General features: G+C 39.3%; 1 protein-coding gene across 2 annotated transcripts in view; it reads right to left on the bottom strand.

Annotated features, from left to right (window-relative positions):
- The window catches only part of CHCHD3 (coiled-coil-helix-coiled-coil-helix domain containing 3), a 166577-nt gene that overhangs the window by 47253 nt on the left and 93763 nt on the right, over nucleotides 1-25561 (bottom strand). For both annotated transcript variants that reach the window (XM_042872393.1, XM_042872394.1), the window contains exon 5: nucleotides 16590-16673. In XM_042872393.1, coding sequence (XP_042728327.1) covers nucleotides 16590-16673 — 84 coding nt within the window. The remainder of the gene's footprint in view (nucleotides 1-16589; nucleotides 16674-25561) is intronic.

Here is a 25561-nt window from a genome sequence, read left to right as displayed (position 1 = left end):
GCTTGATGAAAAACATCATACAGATTTGTTTGGATGACTGGTAATGATCAGACTCCTAGAAAATTATATTTCCTACTCAGTCTACATTAAGAGCTATGCTGATAATTAGGTAAGCAAGAAATGAAATGAGGTATAAGCAAATTTAAATCAAACTAATGTGAGGATTTTTCAGTGCTCTTACAACAGCGTATCCCAGAAGACTCATTTTGTTTGGAAACAGTCTTCTGAAAGAAACACAGCCAAAACTAAGGCAGGTGGCCTTCGCACTCAAAAATATGCTAAATAAAAAATCCAGACCTACAAAAAAGAAAGTGTTCAGCATACTACAGTGTAATCATTAGCACCAAGTACACTGCTTCAGAAGTGAAAAACACGGTTCTGTTGCTGTCAGTAGCACCACAAAATGCCTACAGCTGGAAGTTATACCGCAGCAAATAATTCAGATGCAGACCTAGACAACATTCACAAATTATAGCTATGTTTCATGACCTCTGAGGACTATTCTCACTACCTGGCTTTTTTTTTTTCCGTTTTTTTTTTTTTTTTTTTTTGGTGCAGTTCTGTATATTCTCACCATCAATTTCAATTCCCCCTCCCACAGTGCTCAGCCCATTTTTCAAGCCATAGCTGTTATTCTGCCTTTCAACCTTCCTGAAGTTATTTAGTGCATGTTCTCTCCTACATATGTAAATTCTTCTACTGGTTTCTTTATTTTTCTTCTCCATTCATAAGCCGTCACTTGTGCTTCACTATCTCTATTTTTCTAGAAATCCACAACCTTCCAAAGACACCTCTTCCTCATTAGTCTGAATGGATTTTTAGATGTTTTTAGGAACACAATCTCTGTTCTATGCATATTCCCCTTCACACCATCCATCTGTTTTGGCAAATGAACTCATTTCTCTCTGTAGGTCACTGATGGCATTACAGAGCAGGTCTGCTCATCCCCTGCCCACAGTGGCAGTGCTCCACAGCACTTGTCTCTATGGAATTCATCATGAAAAACCTCTGCTGCCCTTAGAAAGATGTTTAAACTGTGATTCCTTGATAACTGACGGCAAAACATAGGAACAGAACCAAGGCAAGTCATTCTCTTGCCGAACTAAGGGGATGGATTGATAACCATTCAGTGGCAGCTATCTCTCATCAGCAACTGCTGATTGACCCCAGATACTTAATGTAGACTAGATGTTCCCACCTTAAATGTGTGACAGCCACTCAGTCTTACCAAGAAGGACACACTCTTCCTTTTCCCACATGAAGCTCCTTAACAAAATCCTCCATGTGCCCTCATAGCCAGCTATCTTAAACCTACCACGGGAAAAAAATCCATTTGGTTATTGTGAGACCTGGCAATGCCTTGTAGGATCAGCATCATTGTAAGCTTACCACACACTAAAGAATCTCTTTGCAATGCTGACTGTATTAATGCAATGTAAGGTCTCCATTCTCCAGAAGTAAGAAGCATGAAGTTAAATTATCTCAATCAGCAAGCTTCGTTTTATAGTGAAAACTCACGGAAAGCTTAGGATGAACCTACACAGGCCATCTAACCCAAATCAGGCTCAACTAGAAGAGGACACTGAAAAATCATGTCCTGAACACTTCCAAGGATGATTATATTGCTTACATCTGTGCCTTATGGATCATGCCACCAGGAATTGCATTGCATTTATGCTACACATACAGTGAAGCTTTCTACTTAGTTTCCCTCTTTTCAAGCTAGACTTTAAAGCCTGACCAAGAAGAGTAGTAGGACATTGCCAGTTAATTCAAAGATACCTGAAAAACATCCACATTCCCCAAAATTTCCTTAAGTTGTATTAACTAATCAAATAGAAAGGTATCATCCACCCCCACAAGTATTATTACAGAATCATGGAATCATTAAGGTTGGAAAATAATACTGGTCCAACCACCAACCCATCCCCACCGTGCCCTTAAACCACGTCTCTAAGTGTCACATTTACCCTTTTCTTGAAAAACTCCATGGCGATTCTACAACTTATCAACCATTAACCATGGATAAACTCTACTTTAAAAATGTTCCACCAATAGTATGGGACGGCATATATAGCATTTTACACTTTATTTTTTCAATAGAAAAGTCAGGATCTTGTAAGGATTATTTTAGTTATTTGTTTATTTTAAAGAAGTTCTTTCTTTTAGTGTGAGAAATATCTGAGACCCTTCATCAATTATTGGAAACAACCATACGAAAAAAAAAATTGACTGAAGTTTTCCCAATTTACAGGAGCAATTTTCTGCTTTTGAAAATGCATTTTTTAAAACATTTTTAACACTTCTCCACATTTCCTAATAAAATGAAGTTCAACCTGCACTGCTATCCAATATTTCAGCTTGTCTATATCAGAAATGTTTGCTTTGCTCTGTTGAAATCCTTCTGAGACACCTGTGCCTGTCTAGCTGCAAAAGATCCTCAAGTCTCCTGCATTATCTGAAACATGCACAATTGAAGAAAGTTTCCAAAAACCAACTGGCAGTAGCAGCAGTAAAGTCCTACCAAGAAAGGAAGCCCACGAAAGTTGTCTGAAATGTGTAAATGGATACAATATGGTTCACGTTCATTTCAAATTCCATGCTAGCAATGCATTATTTGGTAGGGTTAAGTAAAAAAAAAAAAAAACAGTTTATCTGTTTCTGGTAGTACAGGGGACAAGATAGCAAAAGCCTCAACTCATTGAGTTGAACAGCTTCAACTACAGAAGCAGAGAACTATCTCATGAGTAAGGACAGATAGGGCTGCTGAGTGATCCACACAGTACCACAGTACCCCCTGAAAAAGGAGTGCCTGGAGTGCTGATTTAAGACAGTGGCTTTTCCTCCAAAACACCCTTATTTTCTCTTCTTGCTTCACTCAACAATACATAGATTCTAAGAAAGGGCATTTTGGCAGGCTGTGCTTGCTACCAGTGTAACCTGCTGAATATAAGAAAAAAATTCTGTTAAAAAAACAACTATGAAGCATGGCTTTAAAAGCCTGCTTGCTAGACAAGTTGATCAAGAAATGAGTAAACAGTAACATAGAATGGAATAGAATCATAGAATAGAATCACAGAATGGCCTGGGTTGAAAAGGACCACAATGATCATCCAGTTTCAACCCCCTGCTGTGTGCAGGGTCGCCAACCACCAAACCAGGCTGCCTACAGCCACATCCAGCCTGGCCTTGAATGCCTCCAGGGATCCAGGGGCATCCACAACCTCCTTGGGCAACCTGTTCCAGTGTGTCACCACCCTCTGTGTGAAAAACTTCCTCCTAATATCTGATCTAAACCTCCCCTGTCTCAGTTTAAGACCGTTCCCTTTGTCCTGTCACTCTCTACCCTCACAAACAGCCATTCCTCCTCCTGTTCATACGCTTCCTTCAAGTACTGGAAGGCTACAATGAGCCCTCCCCGGAGCCTTCTCTTCTCCCAGCTAAACAAGCCCAGTTCCCTCAACCTTTCCTCACAGGAGAGGTGCTTCAGCCCTCTGATCATCTTAGTAGCCCTCCTCTGGACCTGCTCCAAGAGCTCCACATCTTTCTTGTGCTGGGGACCCCAGGCCTGGACATGGTTAGTTCAAAACACTCTATATGTTAAATTCTATAAAATGTGTTATTTCTTATTTATTCCCTAGAAAAGTGAGCAAGTTATCAGAGAATTCACTCCTGATGCGGTATTTTGATGATTACGCTGTTCTGCTGTTGATGATCAAAGAAACTGAGGCAAAGAAAAAAATGGTGAATTTTCCATGGCATAAAGCAGAAATGGAATTATCACCCTCTCTTTTCAAATTGTTCCTCAATACTTAAAGGCAACTTTTCCATTGTCTCAAAAAACTGGGATAGTTGGTCTAACACAGCTCATTTGCACTGTCAAAAGCAGCAGTTATGGTTTGGACATTAACCACTGCAGAACACCGACAGGATTTTACTTCTGAAGACTACAGGCCAGTAAGGATTAAGTACTGAAATCAGGGGCAAGCTTGGCACAAATAGACGTGTGAGCAGGCATGCAGCAACAATGATCTGCAGTGCTTTTAAAAAGACCTATGGCATCGTCAGCAAAAAACATACTTTGCATCACTACTACGGATGTTTTAGGAGCAAGGATTATTTGGGGGGTGGGAAGGAGGGCTTTGTGTTTAATAAATATATAGACAAAAAGGCAACAAATTTGGTTGCAGAAAGAATTTCCAACCGGGTTACACCGAACAGGCAAAACAGTGAAATGTTAAGGTAAGACATTAAAAAAAATGGTAATTCTTCCCTGAGCATTAGACACACATTTGAACTCTTCTGCTATGGTTCATTTGAATTTCCTTCATAATTACTGCAGCTATGTTTTTGTATTTTAGTGTGCATAAATACATATGCCTAGATGATTACGGCCCACAGTAATGCAAACAGTTAAACTCTCTGACAAGGGGGAAAAAAATAAAGATTTCAAAAGTGGCAGGAGAGTATCTACTCATTTCAAACACATGATTATCTTTCCATATTTCAAAAGGAAAGGCCTTTTGAGGCACAGCAATATGCATGTGAATAGAAACATATTGAAAAGTCTCAGCTTTCAGGTATAATGCTTTTCAGTTAGAAAGGCATAAGATGGAAGAACTTTCAATTCCCTGTGACACACTTAAAGAGAACTGAACACGCCACCAGGCTTGCATTATCGCTGCCATCCCCTCTCCCCACCGATGGCTCACCACCACTTCTAAGCTGTCTGGAAATTCCAATTAAAAGCAACACGAGCAACACGAGCCCCTCCGCAGCCCAACTGGACCCACAGCATACTGAGCACGTTGCCAGCCACAGAACGCATCCGCAGGCTGAAAAACAGCTCTGTGAAAGAGAATACAAGGAAGAAGAAACCTTCACCTTTGAAATATCAGTGTAAAGATCACATATTTTTCTAGGAAGGATCTCACAAATACGGTGCCTCTGCTACAGAAGTGCAATGCCAGCTGTCTGTTCCTTCTTTATTGAAGGATCGGGGAGTCGGGGATTTTAAAGGCACCTGGGTAATGCACAAGACAAATTGGTTTTGCTCTCTTCAAAGCAAAAACTTCAGCTGAAAAGAAGTTGTCAGTTGGCTTGTCACCAAGTCCATTACTGTGATTTTTTCCTTGTCTGTTCTCCCCAGGTTTCTTCCCATAGCCCTCCTGCTCATCTTGAACTCCTTCTCCCACCTTTAAAGCTAGAGCGCTGGTTTCAGGGAGCTTCACGGGTAATGCAACAGAGAAAAATTGTACTTAACCTTTGGCTTCTGTAACAAGCCCAGACAAAGCAGAGATCCATGTCAGAACATTGCACAAAATCTGGTGCGTTTATCTTCCCCTTTATTTGCAGCAGGCTTGTGGTCTGTGGTCACACCTTAAGGTTTTGGCTCAGCTCTTTCTGTGGCTGGACTCTCCCAGATGTGAAGAATGTCACCACAAGCACAGCTAGGTTGGACTTAATCCCTAGTACATGAAAAGCACGATAAAATCAGATGAGAAAGACAAAATAAACCTGCAATAGGGGAGAATACAGGGCAGAGCACTGCTTCTGCCTGATGTTGTGGAACTGTGCCCTTTCCCATCATTTGTCCTGAAGAACAACTCGATGCTTACAGTAAGGAATTAGAAATGAAGATTAGATTCTGCTAACGGTCCCTTTTCCCTAAAGGCCCCCACAGACAAATGGCAAACTATCCCAACTTTGCATTAGAAAGGCTGTATGTGAATCACAGCTTATTGTTCAGTGAAGCTAAAACAGCCTCACAAAATCTATCAGCCACCAGATGGAAACAGTCCTTCTCCTCTGTGCTGAGCACAGCCCTCTCTCCAACCGAAGGCCAAGTTATTAAGAAATTGTTTGTCGACTTAGATTGGATTGATCATTTATTTCCCAAATTCCTTTTCCCATCATTTACTCATTATACGCCTCCTTCTGATGTAAGAGGACATTTATTAGCTTCTGCATTTATTGTGCTGGCAAATAGAAACATTCTGCAGCATTTCCTGGGGATTCTCTCATTTATCTATCTGTTACAGGACTGGAGTATTTTTAGGGGCAGAAAAATTAAAATATCACTCAGACTGACAGCAATGAAAATGAAGCCGATATGTGCTCAGGAAGGCTGTTTCAGCCTTTGGGTTTACAAGATGATTTACAAAAATGTAGGGAAGCATTTCACATAATTATTATTGCTTGTAATGAGAAAAATCACTAACTACTGCCTTGAATGAAAAGGGAACTTTTTAATATGAAAAGATGCTCAGAAAACGCTTTAATGCACATCTTGTCACTGATACCTCTTTAAATAGAAGGTGTATTTAAATTGGGTACTTCTTGTTTTCAAATACAAATACACAGAAGGTTGGGAACAGAAAACAAGTGAAAACACACTGGCCTGTAAGTGTGCTTCTTCTCATTTGTTGCTCAGTTTGTCCAAAAAATGAAATGATTGGGCCATTGGAAAACCATATGCAATATATATTTTAAAGATAAATAACTTTAAGGGAATACATATCCATCAGATTCCCAGGAAAGTGCAAGAGATTAAAGAATTATTGCAGTTCAATTATTCCTCATATTGTATAGTCACTGAAATCTCTAACAGATACCCTAACATCCAGTGGCTTACCTGTCACAAGGTTCTACTTAGAGTTGGAGTATTTTCTACGTGATACTTTGACAAAGAACTGCAAGCAAACCGTCTCACTGAGGGTCGTGTTAAACACAGTGTTAACTTATAATACAGCTCTTGTACCAAAACTTCTACAAAGGAAAAAAGGTGGGAGGAGGGAACAGGCACGGGAGAAAGGAAAGCTGCTTATTCATTAACCACACATCTGTTACAACTCCTTGCCATATCCAACGAAATGCGATAAGCACCGCCTTTTGACATTCCAATGACACATTTCTTTGGTTTATCCCATTTTGCCTATTAAACATTTTTCTCATGGTATGTTTTGTTGCTTCTCAGGAAGGGGAAGGGAAATAGTGCAGCTGAAGCTATCAAGGAAAACAGATGCAGACACAATCACTAAGGGTGACTTAGGCAACGCTGACATGTTTATGTTTAACTGTATGCATCCACTAATTTGTTTTCATTAAACCAAGCAGTGCTGGATGAACAACTTACCCTAACAAGCACCCAGAAATGATTTCATATGTGAGAATAAAGCAGACAGGGACTGAAGGAGATGTCCAACGCGCTGCTTTGTTTTTTTGGTATTGCTCCCTGCATTCCCACTTGTCTCACAGTTTATCCTCATCTGCAATTTTTATTCATGGGACGCACGTGCTTATGTGTTCAGACTTCACAAACACCATGACTGAAGAAGCTTTAAGAGAAACTGAAACCATCGCAAGGAAAAACAGTGGTTAGCAATGGCTAGTAATCATGGGAACATGATCAAATTCCTGTTGTTAAAATACAGTTGGAAGTTAGCAAATGGTGACACCCAGCGTGGTGAAAACTGTATAAGCAAGGAAGAGTTAAGAAGAAAGTGAGATACAAGCAGTGAGGACTTGTGAGCTGCAGGACTAGAAATGGGTTTATGACAGAAATCACCTTTACAAAGCAACACGATAGGTAGGAAAACAGAGGGCTGACATAAACAGGCATACCATATAAAAAGCCATTTCCTGAAAAACAGCATTTCACCGTCTATTGGGTCAGCGAATCATAGAATCATTGAATAGCTTGGATTGGAAGAGACACCAAGGATCATCAAGTTCCAACCTTCCTGCTACAGGCAGGGGCACCAACTTCCAGATCTGGAACTAGAGAAGGCTGCCCAGGGCTCCATCCAACCTGGTCTTGAACACCTCCAAGGATGGAGCATCCACAGCCTTTCTGGGCAGCATGTTCCAGTACCTCACCACTCTGTGGAGAACTTCCCTCTGACATCCAATATAAACCTTCCCCCTTGAGCTTAAAACCACCCCCTCCTTGTCCTATCACTATCTACCCTTGTAAAAAGTTGATTCCCCTCTCATTTATAATCCTTTTTACATACTGGAAGGCTGCAATGAGGTCTCCCCACAGCCTTCTCTTCTCTAGGCTGAACAAGCCCAACTCCCTCAGCTTGTCTTTGTAGGGAAGGGCTCCAGCCCTCTGATCATCTTTGTGGCCCTCCTCTGAACCCTATTCACCAGCTCCACATCTCTCCTGTATTGGGGGCCCAGTACAGTATTTCCAATACTGGGGGAAACCCACACCAACAACCAAAATCTTCAGGAATTTGAACTTCAGAAGTTTTGAGCATCCCCATTTCCAACGAGCGTCCCTGCTCAGCCACTCATGGAGCTCTGTCCATCCTGTTGGAGCACACACCTGCTTAACACACACTGAGTTTGGTTTTACCAAGACAGTGGAATTTCACATAAATAAAAACCACCATCCTCCCCATCTGAGGAAATGCCAGTGCATAAATTCTTCAGGAAACAACACTGGGGTATCCTGTAGGCTGAGAAAGAGCCTTCAGGATGATTTTATAGCGACATTTTAGGCCAATAAAGTACAATGAAATAAAGCAGAAAGAGTGAAGACTTGAGCTTGCCTATAAAAATAAACAGCATCAGAGGAAAAGCTGGTACCCTGTGTGGTTAGTTCTAGCTGAGACTGGGGGTAAATTACTGAAGTGATGCATGAAAAGGTAGTAAGCCAGAAAAAGAAAGCTGCAGGAATGATGATGGGTTGAAGAGATGCACCAATGGAGTTAAAAATAAAGAAAAAAGCACAACTACGTAACAAAAGGCAGCGGTGCATTTTAACAAAGTCTTGCAAGCTCATGCAAACACACCCCTGCTCGTGGGCCTGAATTATTATTTTGCATCCAACATACCCTTACCCCTTGGTCTTCTGCAAGTACTTACAAAATGTGAACATGAAATTACCCATCTTTTGCTCCAAACTGAAATTACAAAACAAACAAACAAACAAAGAACTATCTGAAAACAAGGTAACATACGTATTGGGTAAGTAGGAAAAAAGGATTGCAAACAACCTAGATGGAACTATCTGCTACATTCTAGCAGCTATCAAATGTCTTACTGCAGGGGCAGAAAAGCCTGGAATATTACTTATCACAGTTTGGTTTTTGTCTCCATTTATTTAAAGACATGCACACAGGATGGAAAAAATAATCTATAAGCAAACATTTAGAGAAACATCAATCTCTACTATTCAGTGTGGAACAACTCATTATTTTGTTATTAAGCAGCGTTTCAGCATTGCTATTGATTGGATGTGTGATAGTGAAAGGGGTATTTTAATAGGAAAATGTCTCAGAATAAACATTTTCAGTGGTTTTATACAAAAATATATATGGGTGGGTGTGTATTTCATAACTGATATACATATTAGCTACTTATTTAAAAATAGCAAATAAAAGATAATGAGTTAAAGAACTAAACTAAACAAAAAAGGCTTAAAAACAATTATTTAGAATAGTGATTGTGGCTCAGAAAGATATGGAGGTAGAGCATTAATGCAGCACTCCAGTCAGAAGGCTACAGCTCCGTCTGCCTTTGTCAATCAGGTTGAGGTTTCAGATATTGTAATTGGTAGCAAGTTTCCTAATCTCAACCTGCCAGGCAAGAAGAGCTCAACAAAAGCTCTATCCCCAAAATATAATGAAATTTGAAGAGAGGAATTTTCTAATATTGGCAACATGAAGCAAGATCACAGGTTGGGCTGACAGCTTTATTATGCTAAACTGACAAAAACATTATGCTCTGGTCAATACTAAAAAAGGGGGAGGGTTCATGAGCAGTATGGAAATACAAAGCATTGGGAAACTATCATGAACTTTTGCTTTTATCTCTCTGGTGCAGCACATGTCTGGTGACATTACAAAGTCTACTGGCCCAAGTACAGAATGAGAAATTAATGTGTCTTGATTTTATATTCAGGTCTCCTCCTGCACTGATTTGGGGAAATCTGCAAGAATTCTCTGTTGAGGTTGAATATTGTCCCACCAGTAGCCTTACATAGATAAGAATGGTATGGTATATGCCTACAGTGCAAGCCATAATACATTTTACTGCTTCCATCTGAAAAATGTTTGAAAATCAGTGTTGTTTGACATTTTCTTTTCCCCTTTATTATGGCTAAATTGAGTTGAGTAGATAGAACTCGATGCCGGCAGATTAATGCAGTGGTTGGACTGGTTTGATACACAGACAGAACCATGACCTAATCCTGTTCAAATGTAGTTCAAGGAAGAAATGATAACAGAGTTTCAACATCTACAAATCTCTGGCTTCCAGTCTGTCTCTCTGTATTTCTGTACGTAGCATCACTCCCTCTACATATGTACAGAGAGACATGGCGCAATACACATATTTGATCTGTTTATGCAGATAAATATGAAGAGATAAAATGAAGAGGTAGTTAGAAGGAAAAAAAATGAGAAAATCTCATAAAAATGGGAGGGGAGTAAGAAGGATGGAATTGTTTTCTTTTAAACCACTGACAGATACTGCTGCCCTAAGCTCTGGTTGAAGTTCAAATTTGTTAAGTAATGCGACACTGGCATACCCACTTCAAGTGTAAAGAGAAGAAAGGTCTGTAAAATGTCAGCAAACAAGACTTTCCTGAAACACTGGAGTTCAGTTAGTAAAGCTAAGACAGATATTAGTGGAAGCATCAATTTAAATAGAGCAGAAAGGATCAGGCATTTGTAGCTGGACTGCAGTCGCCAAAGTCATCTCTCTGGACTGAAGACTATGAAATATCTCTACAAGGGTAAACTGGAGAAACTCCACAAGCTGGGGAAGTCGAAAAAGATTCCTTTATGGAAAATATAAAATGTTGGCATCCTACGTAAGGCCTCTACTGAGTGGTTATTTTGCTGACAGGACAGTGGTTATACAGCTATGCATTATGTTTAGGAAATAAATGCATATGGCCAGTATTTTGAACTGCAATGGACAATTTGGAAAACCCTACTGGTGTTATGTGCATCCAACAAAGAAAGCACGTATTGCACAGAAGCAACAACTGCAACTAACTGTCAGCAGTGTGCTAGAGGTAATTCCATTTCTTCATAGGAACAACGACAAAAGGTTTGCTGAGCTTTCTCTGTGCCTTCCTCAAATGCTCAGAACACAGCATCATCAGCCAAAACTGTTCTCTGCTTTGCTAGATGCAGTTTGAAATCTTAAAACACTGTACCTACATCACTGCTGTTTGATTTTGAAAGACATGAAAGAATACGCTACAAATGTGTGGAGTGTAAACATGTTTGCTCTACCGAATACAAACTTCTAAACACAAGAGGTGAGAACAGAATCATCTCCTGGTTATGGAATTCTGATACAATCATGTGAGATCAAAGAGAGTCAACAAACTGATAATTTGAAATAAACAGAAACAAAAAATGTCTGAACTGCTAAAATACATCACAGGGAATGAAAATGATTGCAGTTACAATAGTGCCTTATAATAGTTCCCTATTATTCGCATCTTGCAAACCACAGTTTACAAAAAAACACAGCAAACAGATTCTGATTATTTGGTTGTTTAGACTTTGAAAAGGTAAACAAGATTCTGAAGAATCTGAACAAATGTGGAACTCGCATTGTTTGCATCCTAGCACTTATGTTCATTATAATCACATACAAAAAGCCAATACTTGGCTGTGAAGCTGAGCTGTATGTTATCTCTTTTCTGAGCACTGGCTCTATCACTGCAAAGCACACTGGTCCATTCTAAGACTTGAATAGAAAAAAGGAAGAGATCATTAAATTATAATTTCCCCGTACAATTGGTATAAGCATTTCCTACCAACAGGATTAGCATGAACACAAGATCCCAGAATAAAGCTGCTCAGCAGTGAGAATGGCAGTTTAGTGTCTAGTAAATTCGATTTCTCTGAAAATCCTGACACATCATAATAGTGAAATCCTATTTACTGTAGCAAGCAGGATGGATAATACTATTTAACACCTGGTATAGTATGTGCCATCAGCTCACAGCTTCGTGCTCTGTGTGCTCATCTTACCTTAAGGTTAATGCTCCTTGACAGCCTACATGGTAAGTAGAATCCCCAAATTAAGTGCTGAACCTCTGATTTGCAAATCCTTCCTAAAAATGTAAGTCTTGAAAGAAATGGATGCAGATAAGAGGATCACATTTGCAGAACTTATGTCTATATTCTCAGGCTCTGATCTGGCAGTAAGCCTTGTGCAGTGCAGGAAGCTCCCTGCAAAAAGGCCACTGAAGTCAGCAAGGGATTGCACAGAAATCACAAAACCCCCAAGAACCACAGGGAGCAGTGACTTGTTGACTGCTGGGCAGTATAACATAATGTTGAAACTTCTAAATGCTAACAGAATTATTTTCTTTACCTTATGCTGCATGCATATTCACATGCATACTAAACAATACTCACTGAAAGCATTTCTAGGAAATTTGCAAGCACAGAAGCTTAGCTTGAAAGAGAAATATATCCTGATTAATATGGGGATACACATCTTGCTCATTCACATAGATAAACTAAGTAGTTGTGTCATACAGCAGTCTATTAAAATTAATTTCCTTCTGCTCCCATGACTGGGGGGCATGATTCTTGCAACGACGCTTAACAGTATTATGAAGCAGCATAACGTAAATGAAAATAGCTGGATTTGTTGAGGAAAGGTCGATCTAGGGAGAGTTGAGTGACTCTCTGTAAGCTGCAGAAGCACGCAGACACACCTCGTTGTGTTTGATGCCAGAACTCCAAGCAGAAGAGGAAAGCATGCAGTCACGATTTCCCATGCATTAAAAACATTCTAAAGCAAAAGCAACTGGGTGAAGGAGTGACAGGACGTCAGCTGCTCTGCAGACAAAATTAATGCAACTGTTGATGTTGGCTGGAACCTATACATCACAGTTATAGTAGGGATGTAAAAGTAGTTATGAAGTCTATATCCACCAGGGCTTTGAATTTACATGCAATCCAGTGGCATAATGGAAGGATGATGGACGCAGAGAAGCTGAACAGAAAAACGATGGACAGAAGTGTGTGAGAATATGTGTGTGTGTCTATTGGTGTAGATGCACATGAGACAACGCTACAGAGAGGCCACAGTCTTCAAGGCCCCAAGCTGCACAATCTGAGATGCCCATTTTCCTATTTCTTGCTGCACTACCTTTTAAAAGAAAAAACAGATGGCTAAAAATACCACTAAGGCCTGCTTATTGTATTAAGCAATTGAAATGATGTAGGATACGCGCACATTCACCATCTGAATTCTGCTGTCTTACCCTCCACTTGTTTGCTCTAGTCAAGAAGCATCATTAGTCTGTAAACACATAACGAAGGATCACAGATTTTTCTCAAAGCTTGATGTGTGAACTCTTAAATAACAGCCTTACACTCTAGTTAGATATACAGAATACAGAAGGTTATTCTTTAACTCCTTTGTTAAACGATCTCATTTTGCTTTGCTGCTGTGGAGCATGCAATAACTCATCGCTTATGTGCTATCTTTGACCTAGAAGCACTGGCAGCTGTTAGGGGAATCGCCGGGTTTTTGGAAAGTATCAAAAGGTTTTTAGCACATAAACTGAATTTATGAACAGATATTGCCCCAGAGAATGGAATTGTTTATGTTTTAGTATCACAGCTGTCACTGATGCACAGTTATTTTGTCCTGTATTAATCTCCTCAAAAGGTTGAGCATCTTCACTCAGTCACTGAAATATTTTATAATTGACAGACTTCATCTGGCACTGAATATGTATAATAATTTTCTCCATAAGGAGCACCCTGTGCTGACACTAATCTGTTCTGTTGTCGTCTTCCTTCATTATCAACGTCTGCACTGTTTTTTCAGCAGCACTGAGGAACACAAATATGAAGCTTCTAATTGAAAAAGCTAGGTAATCAAAAAGCCAATTAATCATACAGATGAGCTCTGACATTCAGTGATGCAACAGACAGAAATACCACATATGCGCAGCTGAAGTATTTTTAAAGTGTGTTTATTTGATGTAAGAATGATCTGAGAATGTAATTAGCATTCTTTGTCACAAATGACAGCCCAATATTGCACATTTCCTCATGCTGACATTATCTCTCTGAGCTCCACTTGCTCCACTCCCATCCTACCTTCCACTCTCAGCTTTTCTCTGTTGAACAGCACATACTCAAACACCGTGCACCTTCCACTGAAATCAGGACAAGCTTAGGAGCAAACAAACAGCCTGTTACTGTGCTCTGTAATTTCCAGCATGTAAGGCCTTTACAGACCTTTCTTTTTTCTTAAAGCTCTATTTCCATCCCAGTGCTCAAAAAATAAGCAATAGTGAAACTCATAAATGACCTTAATAACGGCTGCAGGCACCAGCCTCAGTGAAGCTTGGATTGCAAGATACACGACCTCTCTGCTTTTGTAGGTTTTCATTCTGTAATCTCCACATCTCTGAAAAAGTTCAAAGCCCGATTTGGAGCACAGAGTTCACCTCCTCTTAGAGCTTGAACAACTGTTTTGGTTTTTTTTGTGTAGAAGAGATATGCACATGTACTTTGAAAACAAACCTGATGACAGCTTAGCACAGCAAAAGTTCTTTACTTACAAATAGAAAGTCATAGAATCACAGAATGGCCTGTGTTGAAAAGAACCACAATGATCATCAAGTTTCAACCCCCCTGCTATGTGCAGAGTTGCCAACCACCAGACCAGGCTGCCCAGAGCCACATCCAGCCTGGCCTTCAATGACTCCAGGGATGGGGCATCCACAACCTCCTTGGGCAACCTGTTCCAGCATGACACCGAAGTCAGAAAGTAAAGACTTGCCTCAGTACCACAGGAACTCCACTCTGAAGACAGAGCAAACATCACCCACAGAACAAGGGAGTCAATTCAGAACTGTCTGCTGTAGTCTTGGAGACCTTAAGATCAAGACGTGGAACAAGAGCTGGTGAAGATCACCCGTATGATATGAAGGGACAACATTTCAGCAGTAACAAACACAGGTGTTTATAGTTCACTACATCATTTCTATGCAACAAAGATATATTCACATGCTTTTTAAAATGAAATTCCACGCTGGAAGTGGCCACTTAACAGCAGCAAGTGAAGGCACTGTACCAGTGACCTACTTTAAGATTAAAAATAGAAAAGAATAAAAACCTTCTTTGCTGCATAGCACCTTAAAAAGGTAAAACACAAGCAAAGAACCATGTTTTTTTTTCATGTCCTTTGCCATCAGTTACTCCATATAATCACAGAATCATAGAATGGCTTGGGTTGGAAGACACCTGAAGGATCATCAAGCTCCAAGCTCCCCTCTGCAAGCAAGGCCACCAACCTCCACATTTAATATTAGACCAGGCTGCCCAACCTGGCCTACCCCAACACTACTTGGACTTTAACAACAGAATGGAAGACCAATAACTAAGTGAACAGGTACAACCATGCTTGGATCTAGCTTGGATGACTTACTACAGATACTTTCAGCTCTATCATCAGTCAGCTGCTTGAGAACAAGAAAGGTATTCTGTGGGGATTTTGAATGAGGGATCTTCATTTGTGACTGTTTAAATAACACACTTTTAGAATCATTAAAATAATTTAACGTCATCCTTTCAAACTGCTCCTCATTGCCAAGAACATGCCCTTATTAATGCAATATTCAAAAAGGTTGATCAAAATAATGAGATGGAATCTGGTATGCCCTCTGTTTAAAATATTCATTAAGATCAATTATACAGACTGATAATTCAGGCAACACACTCTTCTTTTTAATCCATAAAAACAAGCAACCTTCTTCTCTTTATCCTGCTAAACTCCACAAATGAATATATATCATATTAACATTGCTTTCAAAACTAACAAAAAGTCCAAATTAAACAATAAGTAGGCTCAGAAAAAAGGAGAAAGAGGAAAACATATTCAGGCTGAAGGTTACAACAAACCTGGGATCTAGAACATGATGGCAATAACAATTAGTTTGAAAATAGAATGTTATAGAAAAGTACTCTATAAATAAATAACAGTAATATTTTGAAGCACTTCCTATTAAATATACTTAAGCTCTTCCCACAATACCAAACTGTTCTGTACAGTTTAGTCTCAATTCTATCGCAAAAGAGACACAAAAGTACGTTTTTAAATATGTCCTAAACAACCTGCAGTTAATATTAAACTCCAGGTGGGTTTGGTGGAACCACAAGCTGCTCAATGGGAGTAACTGTGGATCACAATGCAAGTAATGAAATTCAGTAGGTATCTTCCCATTTCACATAGGATTTTCAGACTGGTTGGTGATGCCTATTTACTTGCACTGGTTCTTCATCTGTACTGGTAGGAAGGTAATGATTCTCTATATGTAATTGCTATGACAGATAAAATCTCATTGAAACATGAGAACTTAGCTAATAAGGAAAAGAATATCCTCAACTTTAAAGCCTCCATCTTGTCAATATAAAATAAGCCAGAAACAGTAGCAGTTAATACCAAAAAAAAACCCCTCTCTAGCCACAGCTTTAATCTTCCTCTCCTTAGAAAAGTCATCTTGTTTAACAATAAAACATAACCAGAAAGTCAGTAGCAGAAATAAACAGAAAACTCTTCATTAAGAAGGAAGAAAGGCTTACCCTTTCTTCCAGTCGAGCCAGCTGCTCTTTGTAGTAGGCATCATGCTTCTTTAGTTCTCTGTCTTTCTCTTCCAGCTGCCTGGCCTAAAAAAAGAAATAGAAAGATAAAACTGGATCAGGAAAGAGCATCACTCACAAAGCAAAACATCTACCATAAATTGTACCAGTAAGGAATACACAGTGATTGAAAACTGCAGTCTATTAGTTTTTGCCAAACAGTGCATTAATAAGATGATGATTGCTGCATTGAAAATGGGAAGAGATTGTCTATTGTACTGTTCTTCCCTTACCTCCTCAACAGCTGTGCCATGGTTTGTTCAAATGTAGCTGGACACGTCAGAAAGGCAGAACCAAGTGTTCCATGCTGAGACAAAATTTGTTATTAACTTTGTAGATCACTTCTCAACTTAGGGAGATGTGCTCAAGCTACCCAACAGAGTATATGGAGAGACTCACTCAATTTTTATTTGCAAATTGTTACTGAGTGGGCATTTTGACATGAGAATAGCTAAACTTGCATCTGCACATTTGCAGGCTGTGGTAAAAAGAGGATTTTTGTAGTGCTTTTTCTCTACAACCGTAGCAGCGTTTAGCGTGCACTTAATTTTGAACATGTGAATGGTTCAGAAGAACCAAATGCTTGCACATTTGCAAAAGCAGATCTAAAAAGCGTATTTAAAACTCTGATGTCCTCTTTAATTATTATTCTTCTGGAAACTCCTAGTTCACTTGAAGTATCCAGCTAAGCTGAAACCCTTTAACGTATGGTCATCTGCATGTTCAGTACCTTAAAATAATGCAGAGTATTCATGTTAAGATGTTTTCAGCACTACTGAGCAAATTGATTTTTTTTTTTCCTTTTCATCTGTAATATGCTCTACTATGCATATTATAGGGACTCATTAAGAATTACAGAATACATTAATACATTCTCTGGGCAACCTGCTTTAGTGCCTGATCTAGTGGTTGGCATCCCTGCCCGCAGCAGGGGGTCAGAACTGGATGCTCCTTAAGATCCTTTCTAACCCAAGCTATACTGATCCTATGATTAAAAGTACACACATGCATACCAAATGTATATAAACATCAACTATGACGTCAACTATACAATGCAAACTCAGGCAAATGATCCTTTTATAAAATCATAGAATCATAGGACTGCTCAGGTGGGTAAAGACCTTAAAGATTATCCAGACCAACCATATTACCCTACCTAATTAATGATAAGGCATCTTTAGCAAACAATAATTAACCATCAGTGGCCATTACCACAATTGTCTACTCAAAATTAGTCATTCATCACTAACACTTTCATTCAGGTACTGGTAACACAGAGTTAACTGCAAACAGTTCCCCTTCCTAACTGCATCACGAAAAATAGGAAATGTAAACTCCTCCTACCAAGAGTTCATAGGTCATGCTCACAAAAGCGTGTCAGAAAACTTCCTTATACCAGACACTGTGCTGCATTTCTTGTACAGATGCACTTCTTGTACAGGGCTTAATTCTCCTCCTCAAGGTTTGTCTTGGATGTTAGACAATGAATAAAACAAAGACTTTGAGGTTTTGGTTAGACTTTCCTGGAGCACTTACCTTTTTTTCTATCTCCTGAAGCATGCAAGAAGTCAAAAAGTTCAAGTTAAATTGATTATCTAACAGTGGAGAGAAGGAATGCATAACAATGTAAGTATGTGAGGCACATCTGTAATCCAGAACAGTGCTGAAAACCACACACAATCTTAGAATCATCACAGAATGGCTTGGGTAGGAAGGGACACCAGGGATTATCAAGTTCCAACCCTCCTGCCACAGGCAGGGTCACCAGCTTCCAGACTGGGCTGCTCAGTCATCCAACCTGGTCTTGAACACCTCCAGGGATGGAGCAACCACAGCCTCTCTGGGCAGCCTGTTCCTGCACCTCGTTGCTCTCATAGTAAAGAACTTCGCCCTGACACCCAATTTAAATCTTCCCTCCATGAGCTTAAAACCATTCCCTCTTGTCCTATCACTATCTACTCTAGTAAAAAGTTGATTCCCCTCCTGTTTATAATCCCTTTTTAAATACTGGGAGGCTGCAATGAGGTCTCCTCACAGCCTCCTCCAGGCTGAACAAGCCCAGCTCCTTCAAGCCTGTCTTCATAGGGGAGGTGTTCCCTTACAAAGAAGTCAAGACAGGACGTTTTCTTACGCAACTGCACCAAAAACATCCCTGCTCACACAAAAAGCACACAGCCAAATTTCGCTTTTACTTGGTTTAACCAAATCTTGTTCTTCCTCTACTATCCTACATTCAGTATAGAATCATGGAGCACATGCTACAGCTCTGTCTGCCATCATTTAAATCAGCTTTTGTACACTAAAGAAAACTGATTACATGCTTTTCCAAAGCTGATTAGGCTAAATCAATCTAACTAGCACGCTTTGTATTGATCATGGTTTTGCTTTTCCCAGATAATCCATGAATTGCCTCTCAAACCTGCCTTTTGTCCCGGTCATAAGAAATAAAAATTCACCCCAGACTGTGCCTCCCCAAACCATCACCTTCCCAGCATTTAATACTACACTTCAATGCATTATCATAGCTTCCCATATGCAATCATTTTATGCATAACCACCTCGTGATCTCTCAAATATTTGCAAACTCATGCCTTTTGTTCAAGTGCAGTTAAATAGGCCAGTGACAAAGGAATGGTAAAAATTAATGTTCCATTACTCTCACAAGAACTTAGTTAAGCTTTACTTCTTAGAATTCAAATGTGTTTCACACAATTCTACGGATATCCTGAAACTAAGGAATAAAATCACTGGATAACCAATAAGATATATTTTAAAAAGAGCAAGATTGGCATGATTTACTGCACCTGCCACACTTCTGGCAACAACAGGTAAAGATACACATTGCAATGATGGAGGAAATGAAAAAAGGCTTCATATCAGAACCCTGTCCTCTCCTCCAGTCCAGCTGATCAATCAGAATCAATTCTTTTCATCTCACAAAAAGAAAACAATGGTAAGAGATTAGCAGAACCTTTCTCCGATAGATAAAGATGAGCAGTGAAAGAATGAGAAACAACATTCACAATTGAATATTCACAATGCGCTTTTTATGAAACAGACAGATCCCAGTAAGTTCAATCAAAAAATCCAGACATCTTGTACAGCAATGCTAAAGCCATCGATTGTGTTCTCACGATGCCATCAAAGCGTAGCTGTAGGCTGCACCATGATCCAGTCCCATTTCTCATTTGTAGAAGAACTTGGAGCATTTCTGCATAGCTTTTACACCTTTTGTAACTGCAACATTATGTTTTATCTACATTATCTACTATTTTCAATTCCCAATATTTTGCAGGTTATTCCTTAGAGTGCTAAGGGACTTAAGACCCGCTCATCTTAAAAGTTCTGCATCAAGAAAAGCTCTCTGTTACTGATGTCTGGGCAAATAACTATGCTCCTAGAAAAATGGCAAAAAAAACTTTCATAGAGCAACGGAAGTTGCCCATTTGTATTTTTCTTCATAAAACAGAAATATAGAGAAGGGAAGACATGAAAGCTGAAAAATAACTAATAAAAAGTTTCCAGATCACAGTATATTGCTCTGGATATCTTTATAATGGAAGAATCCAAATAGAAAGCATTAATAAAAAAAAAAATTACTTCAAAAACTCTAGTGTTGATTTTAACTAAATTACCACAAGATGCTCTTGATAGTAAAGTATGCTTCAGCTCTCACACCACAGACAAGCATGTTTAAGATGGATCATTTAAGATACTGCATCTGCAATTCATACATTCATGTTATCCTATTATATGGGTCAGCAGAAATAAAGTAAGAGAACGATGAAAAATGGATTTGACAGAATTAGACTGTCACTGACCATTCCTATTTAAACAAGAATTTGAGTACGTATAGGTGAAAACTAAAATTCTGTTCGAAAATACTGCTTTAGAGGTTCATATCTACTGACCTGTAATTTTGTCTTATATAGATAAAATTAATTCTAAAACCATCGTCATAGAATAGCCAGAAAGTCTGATCTGAAAAAAAACTTGCAAGGACACCTCCATAGGACCCATACCTTAGCCCAAATTCTTCCAATTTGTGTCAGTCTTGCTGATCAAAAACCATTAAAATAGAAAATTGATTTGTTGCTTGGTATCTGATCACTAAATATATATACAAAAGGTAGTACAACCAGAGGAATGCAAACAGCATTTATTCAGGAGATATCCATCTGAATGAGAACTTCTGCCCCGTTTATTTGCTTACTATCCTTTTCCCCCAAGTCAATTAGCGATCAAAACAGCTGGATTTTATTGCTCTAAGGACACGGGGTCAAGCAGCAAACCATATTCACGGTGCCTTTTGCCTTGAACCTATCCAAGCTTTTGTATCACCGATAAAGTAGAAATATTAGATTATAAGAACACTAAATAGTACATTAAGCCAAAGGTGCAGTTCCTTCTATAGTGAAAGAAACTGGAAGATTTGGTAGGCCAGTAAAAAAAAAACAATATAACAGTATTCCATATAGCTAAAGCGTCTGGTATTTGTAAAATAATACAGACACAGCAAAATGAAAATATATATATATATATATTTATAAATATAAACACATTTACACAGAAGACTACATAAATATTCCAACAGAAGAGATTTCACTGAAGAAATAAAAACTTTAAGGTAATAATATATTTATGGGACCGCAGCAACACGATCCCAGTGAATACCAATTAGCCGTAACAAAATAATTAACAGTAGCCGTGTATTCAATTAGCTGAATGCTGCACTTTAGTTGTAAATGAGATATTGTAACAGGTTCATTGCTTCTTCATAAAGTAACTCTAATAAACAAAGCAGTTTCTTGGGTGTTATTTAGAAAAGAGCTCCAGAAGGTCACCTTTGAGAAGCAGCCCAGCTTGCCAAGGCAACCCAAAATTAAAAGTGAAAACCAACTCTCTATTATTAATTATTCCTCAGAATCACTAGAAAGTTGGACCAAGATTTAAAGGTCAACTTGATTTTCATTTTCAGAAGTAACATCTGGATCTGGCACAGCACTGGCTTGAGATTCCATGAATGCCTACAAAACACTCCTGCACGTCATCCTGTATGTGGATGTAGGGAAAGCTGCTCTGCAAAGAGACTCAAACACTGAGAGGTCTCTTCTTTGGGGATCTTCAAATCACCTGGATGTGGGGCTGGGCACAGCCCTGGTGGCCCTGTTGGGCAGGGGGGGATCAGATGGATCTGAGGTGCCTCGAGCCTCAATCAGCCTGTGGTTACAACACATACGGACTTGTTCTGTCATTTGTAGGACTGAGAAAACAAGCAGACAATTGAAAACAAATGACTAATAACTATCTTTGAATAAAAAGAACAAAGGAATCCAGGCAGCTGGATGCAGAAAGGTTGGAGATGTGTTTAGTCTGTTATTGCTTTTCTTTATGGAGTTGCAGTGGATAAAGCAATACCAGGTAGTTTAGGAGGAGAGGTTTATATGCAGATTTCAAAATTAGCTTTTACAGTCCCCAGCTTACAGCTGCCCCTCAGTAAGGACTCCAAGCTCCAAATTCATTAACATCCATGGAGTTTACAGAAGTACGCCCCTGAGATCACTTCAGTTTGCATTTTTCTGCAAAAGAACTGCATGCTTCAAAATAAGAGTGCAATGCTGAATTTATACAAAGCATCAACTGCCATTGAAAAGGGACAGAGTGCTCTGCTGGGCCTTGCTAAGCTGCTTCATGATGATTTCCTCAGCACCACCTCAAAATAGCAAAGGGGCAAGTGGGCAACCAAACAACCAGGCCCCCAAAATGGTGCAGGAAGGAGCAAGAATCATACAATCATAGAATCACAGAACGGCCTGGGTTAAAAAGGACCACAATGATCATCCAGTTTCAACTCCCTGCTGTATGCAGGGTTGCCAACCACCAGACCAGGCTGCCCAGAGCCACATCCAGCCTGGCCTTGAATGCCTGCAGGGACGGAGCATCCACAACCTCCTTGGGCAGCATGATCCAGTGTGTCACCACCCTCTGGGTGAAAAACTTCCTCCTAACATCTAACCTAAACCTCCTCAGTCTCAGTTTAAAACCATTCCCCTTTTTCTTTCATTATCTACCCTTGTAAACAGGATAATACTATTAAAGAGGACAACAAAGGGACCAAGTCTCACATATAGTGAAGGAAGGAGCAAGAAGACAACCAAGGACCAGGCTTCCTACATGATATTCAAGGCTGCAAGCAGCATCAGGTCCAGGGGCTGAAAGTGTGCTCTGTCAGAGTTTACAAGACTACAGGGATTTGCCTGATAAAATCCTGACTACAGAATTGCGGCATTTTTTAGCCACCGAGTAAAGGGAAAGGTCACAGAAAATATCTACAGGCCTTAAGGAAAGCCTGTGTTGTTTGAGGAAAAAGGTTAACGGAGTAATGGGCAAAGAAAGCAGCAGCAGAGAGCTGGCCTTCAGTAACTCCAGAAGAGGAGGATGTGACAGAACTGCTGACAGGGCAGGGTGAGGGTGACAAACCAGAACTGCAGGGGAGCAGATCTCAAATGCCATTCCAAACATTATCTTTCATTAGTAGCTAAAGATGTTCTGTTTGTTTTACAACAGAGGCTTGCTGGGTGAGTGTATCTTTGTGTTAAAACAGTGGGATTTCACAAGCTTGTCGATACTAACATCACTCATGTACAGACTGTGATGGTGACATGGCAAAACTTAGCTTTTGATGTCCACCAAGATGCTGTACGTGGAAACACTTCTGCAGCAGACTACAGTCACCACGTGTAGTGCGATGCATTCACATTTTATGTGCTGATAAACTCTAAGATGAAAAAGATTGGCTTCTCATATACATTATTATGACCACCAAAACTCCAATCTTCATTAACTGTTTATGGCATCCCAATTTCCAGTTCCCAATTTCCACACTTAACCTACTCTGGATTACAAGATACTTGAATTTTTAACCCTCTAACTCAACCAATATATAGGCTATGCATTCATATGTAGGTATGTATATATATACACACATTATCCTAAATGGGTACTAGAAGTAACTTATGGATATTATTAGGAGCATATGGTTCTCCCTTACCCCCCAACATGATTTCTTTTGAAGACATCACAGCTCATAAAATCATTCCTAACCACAAAAAATGATCCAAACACATTACTTACAAAAAAGCCCTGCTCATTTCCACTTGTAAAGGTGGAAAATAGTTATGAATTAGAAACAGCAGCAACAATAATGCATCATAAAACATATTCTTTGACAACTGTAATTAAAACAAGCTTTTGTAATTACCAGTAAATGTGCTACAGTACATTTTCTAAAAATAATGAAGTCCTAGAAGAATGAATAGTAGAAAAGATCACATTAAGAGTAAGCTAATGGAGAAAATTAAAAAATTGAATTTATGAACAAGTTAGGATCTATTTTATCCAGAACACATGACATTAAGCTTCATTTACTAAATCTAGTTATGGACCAAAAGAGAAAAAAAAAAAAAGAAAAAAAAAAAGAGACCAAATAGACAAAAAAAAAAACAACCCTGAACATCAAAAACCACATTCAAAAACCCTCTGCACACTGCATTAAACAAAAAAGCTTCAGATTCTATGATTCTATGATTCAATGAGACTCCAATTTCTTGTGTAAGCCTTGGGAATATGCAACTGGAATTCATGGGCAAGTTGCTATCCAGCAAGATAGACATTCATGGATGCTTTTGTCTCAGCTAAAAGAGCATCTATCGTTACTTTAGAAGAGGCTGAATGAGGAACATCTGGGCAACTGCTGAACCAGGCGGATGATTTCAGCAGGGCAGACCTATGGCTCCAGTACTCAGTGGGACCAGCAGACAACCTCAGCTGGAAGGGACCTCAGGAAGCCACGTAATACAAGCTCCTGATCAAAGCAGGACCAACCAAGAGGCCAGACTGAGTTTCTTAGGGCTGCATCCAGTTGGGTGTAAAAAATCTCTGAGCATGGAGACTGAATAACTCAACTTATACCATGTCTTCCTCCTCTGCAAGGTCTCCGTGTACAAATTAAGTCCATGGAGAAGAAGAATCAATGGCAGTGGTCAGAGTTTGAGTTGGCAACACTTGAGAGACTCTAGGCTACTTCCATCCTGAATTATTTTATGTTTCTGCCCCCAAAACAAGGGGCAGAATGGTCATGCAGCTGTACCAAGCTACCATGAAAGGAGCAATGGAAGTATTACAGAAAAGCTGCAGTTATCAGACTTTGCTCCTCACTGGTGAAGCATCTGGATTGCTCAGCACGAAATAACATGTTTTGAAGATTTCACTTTCTTGAAGATTTTATATCCTTGAAAATGAAAGTTAAAATACATTAAGGACTATTATATTAATTAGCAATTTGCAGAAAAGCCTCATGTTTCCATCCAGCCATGGTTCAAAGAAATAACAGACACTAACCAAATCTGTATTGCATTCATGCATGCCAGCGGAAAAAAAGGAAAAGCACGACTTCTTTCTGAAACTATATACATTCTTTTCATTTAACTAATGTAGTCTTAAAAGATCAAGCATATTAAAGATTATCTGTACTGCTGCCAGGTATTTGTAGTAATTCAAGTAATGTGTACAACCTTTTCTGACAGCTTCTGATGTTACAGTCATATGTCAAACATTTACAGTTTTCCACTAATCTTAAGGAAGCAGGCACTGACTGTTCTGCATGCGCCAAACTGGATTTCTCTGTGTAAAAACAGAGTAAGAGAATTATTAGTCTGTAAAATTCAGAAAGAACAACTGTCAGCAAGCAGATGTAGGATCGTGTTCTACTGCCAGCTACCTTATCGTATCACTATTCTAAGCATTCCTAATATTTGTGTCTTTTTTTTTCTCTAATTTTTACTGTTTAAAAATGATCTAATCGTAATTTTATAGAAGCACTTTGAAATTCCTAGATGAAATAAACAGCAGAAAGG

Source organism: Lagopus leucura, unplaced genomic scaffold, assembly GCF_019238085.1.
Source record: "Lagopus leucura isolate 7727_CA_CO unplaced genomic scaffold, USGS_WTPT01 Super-Scaffold_100008, whole genome shotgun sequence".
Taxonomy (NCBI): domain Eukaryota; kingdom Metazoa; phylum Chordata; class Aves; order Galliformes; family Phasianidae; genus Lagopus; species Lagopus leucura.
The sequence above is the reverse complement of the archived record's forward strand: the minus strand, read 5'-3'. Positions and strand labels throughout refer to the sequence as shown.